Genomic DNA, 7,375 nt, shown 5'->3' on the forward strand with positions numbered 1-7,375 from the left:
AGGGGTGTAAAGGTCACCACGTGGAGCGCAGGCACAGAGCAAGTTAAAAGTGGAACTGGCAGAAGAGGAGGGAAGGGAGGAAGTAAGAGAGTGCCTTTGGGCCGGGCCTTGCGTGGCTCTGAAGCCGGTCGGGGTTTCTCTTGGCTTCTGCAGGTGGCTTCCTTTGGGCACCTGGTCCAAGTGGGGGGGGGGGGCTTCTGCAGGTTGAGGTGAGCCGTCTGATGGAGCCTGCAGCGGTCTGCGACCTGGGGGAGCTCCAAGCTGTGTAAGCAGAGTGGATCAGAGGCCCAGGCGGGAAGAAATCAGACAGCGCCTCCTCGTAGCACGCAAACTACACATGTAGTAAAGAGTCCAGTAGCACCTTTAAAACTAACCAACTTTATTGTCGCATAAGCTTTCGAGAACCACAGCTCTTTGTCAGATGCATCTGACAAAGAGAGCTGTGCTTCTCGAAAGCTTATGCGACAATAAAGTTGGTTAGTCTTAAAGGTGCTACTGGACTCTTTACTATTTTGCAACTACAGACTAACACGCTGAACTCCTCTGAAACTACACACGTGCTAAGAGAGGGAGTTAGCCATGGGAGTTTGGAAGGTGGCGTTTGAGGCAGAGCAAGAGGCAGCCACAGAGATAAAGTTTCCCTAAAGAAGGAAGCGCACATAAAGCTCCTTTGTGGGTTCTCTGTTGGGGTGGAGGAGCAGCTGTGAAACTAACTCCTGGAGGAAAGCCAGCAGTAGGTGGGGAACTTCTGGTGTGGAATGGCTCATTCCAAAGGGATGGTCCAGTAAATTCTGGGGAAAATATGGATGGGAGCAGGCTAGAACTTGAGAATGAGAGTAGAGCAGGAAAGGACAGGAGGAAACCCGAGGGAGGTCTGGAACGAGGCCCAGGGGTCTGCGTGCCAGCTGAGTTGCAAGTAAGTGCCCCTGATTTCCGCCTCCTCCCCGAGTGTGTGTGTGTGAGCACCGCAGCCCCTGTTCCTTTCTGCAAACATTACATGTTTCTTCTAATGATTCATATTTGGAATATAATTCTGAGTTTCAAAAATAACCAAAACTAGGGCAAATTTGTAGTCATGAGTTATTGATAGAGAAATAAGTCATTGATTTTTATTTACGACGCCCACAGAAGTATCTTTAAACATTCCGTATATTTGGTAATTCATTGAATTTCATTCCGAGTCCTAGAGAAATACTCGTTTCATTCTGAATATGATAGGCAGGCGCCTGAAACCCCTCGGTTGTTGGGGAAGCAGCGGAGCCCTGTCCGCTCTCCTGCCTGTGGTTTTCTCATCCGATTTGATGTGCAGGGTCTCTTCTGCGGTTCCCCCCCCCCCCATAATGCTGCGTTCTGTTTTTTTTTCCCAGGATCCTGACTCCGCTCTACAATGGAAAAACTGCTCTTGTATCTGCTGTTCATTGGCTTAGCGGTGAAGGCCCAGATCTGCCCCAAGCGCTGCGTGTGCCAGATCCTGTCTCCAAATCTCGCGACACTTTGTGCCAAGAAAGGGCTTTTGTTTGTCCCTCCCAACATTGACAGGAGGACCGTGGAGCTGCGGCTGGCGGACAACTTTGTGACCAACATCAAGCGGAAAGATTTTGCCAACATGACCAGCCTGGTGGATCTGACCCTCTCGAGGAATACAATTAGTTTTGTTACACCCCATGCCTTTGCCGACCTGCGGAACCTGAGGGCTTTGCACCTGAACAGCAACCGATTGACCAAAATCACGCACGACATGCTCAGCGGGCTCTCGAATCTGCACCATTTGATACTGAACAATAACCAGCTGACGTTGATCTCCTCCACGGCGTTTGATGATGTGTTGGCTCTCGAGGAGCTGGATTTGTCTTACAACAACCTGGAGACGATTCCGTGGGACGCTGTGGAGAAGATGGTCAGCTTGCACACTCTTAGTTTGGACCACAACATGATCGACAGCATCCCCAAGGGGACGTTCTCCCACCTCCACAAGATGACCCGGTTGGACGTCACGTCCAACAAGCTGCAGAAGCTGCCCCCTGACCCTCTCTTCCAGCGAGCCCAGGTCTTGGCCACCTCAGGGATCATCAGCCCCTCCACGTTTGCCCTGAGCTTTGGGGGGAACCCCCTGCACTGCAACTGTGAACTCCTGTGGCTGAGGCGGCTGTCCAGGGAGGACGACCTGGAGACGTGCGCGTCCCCCCCTCTCTTGTCTGGCCGCTATTTTTGGTCAGTCCCTGAGGACGAGTTCCTGTGTGAGCCCCCCCTCATTACGAGACACACCCATGAGTTAAGGGTGCTGGAGGGCCAGAGAGCTATCCTGCGGTGCAAAGCCCGTGGCGATCCGGAGCCTGCCATCCACTGGATTTCCCCGGAGGGCAAGCTGATTTCCAACGCCACGCGGTCCCTGGTGTACGACAACGGCACTCTGGATATCCACATCACCACCATGAAGGACACGGGGGCCTTCACCTGCATCGCTTCCAACCCCGCGGGGGAAGCCACGCAGTCTGTAGATCTGCACATAATAAAACTGCCTCACATACTGAACAGCACAAGCCACATCCACGAGCCGGACCCCGGCTCCTCGGACATCTCCACTTCCACCAAGTCTGGCTCAAACGCCAGCAGTAGCAACGGGGAGACAAAAATTAGCCAGGACAAGAAGGTGGTGGTGGCAGAAGCCACCTCCTCCACTGCCCTGCTGAAGTTTAATTTCCAAAGGAATATACCTGGAATACGTATGTTCCAAATTCAGTACAATGGGACTTACGACGACTCCCTTGTCTACAGGTAAGAGACTCTGAAACCAGTTTGGCCCATGAGAGCCTCCGCTTCCTTTGCCCACTGTTGACTTTGAGGATTTGCTAGACTGGCCAGACGTTGGGAACAGACTGAGATAAAGGCATGAGGTGCTCAGGTAGCAAGCAGGTGGGAGCTCAGAGGGCCGCCGGGCCGCCTCCTCCATTGACGAGTTGCCCAGACTGAAGGACAGGCAGTGGGTCTCCGTAGGGGCTGCTGTGTTGGCTCAGGAAACGGAGAGGCAGAGCCACTGTGAGCCCGGAGGCACCCTTTCCGTTGCTGTGACTATCTTGGAAAAGACTTGCAAAGCCCTCTTTGTGTGGGGCCTGGGTCTGGAGGCAAGCCCTGTTGCGTCAGGCTTTTTTATCCCATGCTGGGGTTTAGCATTTCTTTCAGTGGAACTCTGAAATGGGACAGAGTGTCGGTGTGGAAACGGGACAGTGGGGGTGGGGGTGGAGCCGTGGAGACACTCTGTTGACTTAGGCAGTGGAAGCTTGCCGCTCACGGAGGCTGCTAGCGATGATGAGTCAAGGGAGCCTCCATATACAGGGGCAGTAAACCTCTGTATCCCAGGGCTGGGAGGCAACTTCAGAGAAGGACCATGGCTTCCCTGTCTGTTTGTTTGGCCCACGCAGTTGTGGGGCTGTCTGGATCCTCGCTGACCTGATCCAGCAGGGCTCTTAGGCTCTTATGACGGGCTACCAAACTCTGGTTGCTTGGCCAACGCTTTGCTTTGTCCCTGTGTTGTGGCGGTAGATCAGATGTCCAGCCGGGGCAGCAAGACGCACCACTGGGAGCCTGTGAGGAAGAGCGACCCAGAAGTTGTGCGCTGCAGAGCAGCACAGGAAGTGGCAAAGGAAACAGCTCCGTGGGGGCAGGGCAGTCCAGGGAGGGTGTCCGGCTTGGCCTGGGGAGCTGCGTGCCCAGCCAAGCCGAAGCGGTCGCAAGTGCTGTCGAAATGGCGGTGTAGGAGCCTTTTCCTCCTTGCTTGTGTGTTTGAGGTAGAGAGGCAAGGATATCTGTGCAGTACGTTGCACGGAAAGGCACCTGAGGAAGTGTGTGTGGACAAGAAGATGCCTTTTCTAATTTGCTTTGGATTGACCAGTCACACCTTTCAAAACTAATTTGTTAAAAATAATTCCTGTTTTAAAAGTTAAAAAAAACCCCACTATATCTTGCTGATCAAAGCATTTTGTTAATTTCCCCACTGAAAGCCACCAACTCCCAGACTGCAGAGCGGCTTTCCTTTTCAGTTTGCCAGTTTCTTGATGGTCACCTGAAAATACGTGAAAAAACTGCCGGAAGTGGCTCTTGCGGGAGCCTTCACAGGGCTGTCTGTAAATAATAATAACAGGGCAGAAAGCGTTTGGGAACCGGATTGGAGGGCGGGCTTTCAAAGAAAATGCTCTGACGGTGGTCCTCCGGGAGGGCCTTGGAGATGCCTCAGAGACCCCCTCCTAAGTCTGACCTTCTGGCGGGGGAGACGGGCCTTTGTCCTCCCTGGGCAAGCTGCTCTCCATTCTTGCACGGGGAGATCTGACTGGGTTGTTTGGAGCAAAGAAGGAGAAACCCACAGTGGGTCTCCATCTGGAGCAGGGATTCTTGCCTCCCCCTGCATGTCATGGAGGGTCTGCCATCCCGCAGCGGGGGCAAGGGATCCCCCACCGCAGTGCCCGCTCACAGCAGCAGCGGGAGAGAAACAGATTCAAATAATGGCTGCCAGGTCTGTGGTGTGAGGCATCATCACTGGTTTTCCCAGTCTGGTAAGAATGGCTTCTGACCTCCCCGAGGTGCAGGCCTCAAGCCAGGGATGGAAGTAACTAGAGCTCTGTCGGTTGACTGTAACTGGGGGTGTAGCTCTCTGCCAACTGCGGAGTGATTGTCACGGGGCAAGACGGCTGGCCCAGGAGCCGGGCGACCCTGACTCGGCTCCCTATGCTGCCTCGCAGGGCCTAGAAGGCCTTGGGCTTATCATACTCCTTCAGCCTAGCCAGCCTCGCAGGGTTGTGGAGAGGGCAAAGAGGTGGGGAGACCCCTGGGTAGACCACTGTCTATTCTTCCTTCAAGGAAGAGCCGAACAAAAATGGTCTTTCTCTCTCTGCCTCTGATATCTTCCGTTTCAGTATGCCTCCTTCTTTCGATGAATAGAGCAGAAAAAAATCTCCCTGCAACAAGCATTGAGGAGAGCTGCTGTAGCATAGTGGTTGGACTGTGAATCAGCACTCTGCTGGTTCGAATCCCGCCACTGCCATGAGCTCATCAGGTGGCCTTGGGTCAGCCCCTCCTCTCAGCCCGAGCTCCCCAGCTGTATTGGGGGGAGAGTAACAACACTGTTCACTGCTGTGAATGGGGCACTCATCTGTCTAGAAGAGCAGCAGATAAGCACAGTTACTATTATGAGAGCTGGTGTGGCAGACTGGGTAAGTGGTTGGGCTGTGAATCAGCAGTCTGCAGGTTCGAATCCCACCACTGCCATGAGCTCATCAGTTGGCCTTGGGTCAGCCCCTCCTCTCAGCTCTAGCTCCCCAGCTGTATTGGGGGGAGAGTAACAACACTGTTCACTGCTGTGAATGGGGCACTCATCTGTCTAGAAGAGCAGCAGATAAGCACAGTTACTATTATGAGAGCTGGTGTGGCAGACTGGGTAAGTGGTTGGGCTGTGAATCAGCAGTCTGCGGGTTCGACTTCCACTCTTGCCTTGAGTTCTGCAGGCTGCCTTGAGTGAGTCACTCATCTCAGCTCCCCAGCTGCATTATGGGGATAGTAATAACGCTGACCTCATCCACCAGTTTGGTGATGGCAGCCTGTAGGGAGAAGGGCTAGAGGACTGCCAGGGTCCCCCTCCCCAGCAAATGTAGCCTGGGTGGGATGAGAACGCGCTCTCTTCTGAGTGGGAGTGGGCGTGGAGGTGCCGGGCTCTTGGCAGTGCCCCCCAGTGCTGCCTGCTGACCTTCCTTTCTCTTGCGGCCCCCTAGGATGATCCCCCCCACGAGCAAAACCTTCCTGGTGAACAACCTGGCGGCCGGGACGGTCTACGACTTGTGTGTGCTGGCGATCTACGACGACGGCATCACCTCCCTGACGGCCACGCGGGTGGTGGGCTGCATCCAGTTTGCGACGGAGCAGGACTACGTGCGCTGCCACTTCATGCAGTCCCAGTTCCTGGGGGGCACCATGATCATCATCATCGGGGGCATCATCGTGGCCTCCGTGCTGGTCTTCATCATCATCCTGATGATCCGCTACAAGGTGTGCAACAACGGCGGGCAGCACAAGGCCACCAAGGTCAGCAACGTCTACTCCCAGACCAACGGGGCACAAAGCCAGGGGTGCAGCGCAGCCGCCGTGCCCCCGTCGGGCTCCAAGCAGGCCGTGGTGCACGAGGAGGGCCTGCAGGGGGGCAAGCACAGCAGTGACAGTGCCGTGCCCTCATCAGACACCTGCTCCAGCCAGGACTCCTCCGCGGCTACCTCCTCTCAGCCCCACGGGTGGACTCAGAGCTCTTCCCAGAAGCCGTCGCGCAGGCCACTGCCAAAGCACAGCAGCGAGCTGCCGCCCCCGAGCGAAGGGGCCACTCCCAGCCTGGAGTCCCAGAACACGAACCGCAACAACTCCACGGCGCTGCAGCTGGATAGCCGGACTGTGCCCACGCACAAAAGAGCACAAGCCAAGCAAAGTAAGTTCCTCACTTTGCCGGCCGACCCCTCGCGGGCCAAGCGCAGGTACTCCCTGAACGGAGAATTGATGGAATACCATTGCTATATCCACTCCCCAGCCCCGGGGGGATTTTGGTCCAAGCGGAGCTTGTCTATGAATGGGATGTTCGTGCAGAGAGATGGTGTCGAGAGGGATAGTGGCAAAGCAACTTTCCCCAGTTCTGAGTGGATATTGGAAAGCACTGTGTGATCCACTGTGGTGTTGTTTTTCATTAAGAAAACGTGGAGCGCCCCACCTGCCAAACGCTGCCGGAGAACTCCTGGGCGGCAGCCGCACCTGCAGCCCCTCCTGTGTCCATGCAGAGTGTTGTGCGTCAGCCACTGAGCACTTCCTCCATTTCCGTTTGGGTTTTATTTTACATAATACCGCAACTGAAGGCAAATCATTTTAAAAGCTCATTTTTTTTTAAAAAAAGAGAGAGAAATATATGTGTTGAAGGGAAACAGCATGAAATAACACCCGTGCCTTCTCCTCCTCTAGGACTGGCATCCTGAGCCCGCAGTAGCAGAATGCGAACAAGAGCACACGGGCAGGAAAAGAGCCCTTTTAGATAAAGGGGATCGCTGTGCCCTCCGCACCCACCAACGGCCACTTAATGGATCAATCAGAATACAGTTTTTTTAAGTGATCCGGCTCTCCCCCCCCCGCCTCCCTCCCTCTTCCCCGTTTCTTTTCCAGTGACAATGGTCATGCCTTCCTTTTCAGGCAACTGCTGTACAGAACCAACAACTCTGTGTTGTTATGTTGTGTAAAATAAAATATTCCATAAACACAACCAGCTGGTGTTCCCACAACCCTCCCCCGGCATTGTCCTTGGCGCAGGTGTTTTTTTTTGGGGGGGGGCTCTTTGGGGAGCTTCCTTTGTTCCCATCTG

At 54.5% G+C, this 7,375-nt stretch overlaps 1 protein-coding gene across 1 annotated transcript; it reads left to right on the top strand.

Moving 5' to 3' along the window:
* Positions 1-1,387: 1,387 nt before the first annotated feature.
* On the top strand, positions 1,388-6,690 carry LRFN5 (leucine rich repeat and fibronectin type III domain containing 5). The gene is made up of 2 exons (XM_054972284.1): positions 1,388-2,775; positions 5,760-6,690. Exons 1-2 carry the CDS (start codon positions 1,388-1,390, stop codon positions 6,688-6,690), a joined length of 2,319 nt encoding a protein of 772 aa, XP_054828259.1.
* The last annotated feature ends 685 nt before the right edge of the window (positions 6,691-7,375 follow it).

The sequence above is a fragment of the Eublepharis macularius genome, chromosome 2, assembly GCF_028583425.1.
Source record: "Eublepharis macularius isolate TG4126 chromosome 2, MPM_Emac_v1.0, whole genome shotgun sequence".
NCBI lineage: Eukaryota > Metazoa > Chordata > Lepidosauria > Squamata > Eublepharidae > Eublepharis > Eublepharis macularius.

Excerpts from the sequence above, each read along its gene's own strand:
- LRFN5 (XM_054972284.1), top strand. The coding sequence starts at position 1,388 with ATGGAAAAACTGCTCTTGTATCTGCTGTTCATTGGCTTAGCGGTGAAG. Across the intron at positions 2,776-5,759 it reads GACGACTCCCTTGTCTACAG|GATGATCCCCCCCACGAGCA; the intron begins GTAAGAGACTCT and ends GCGGCCCCCTAG.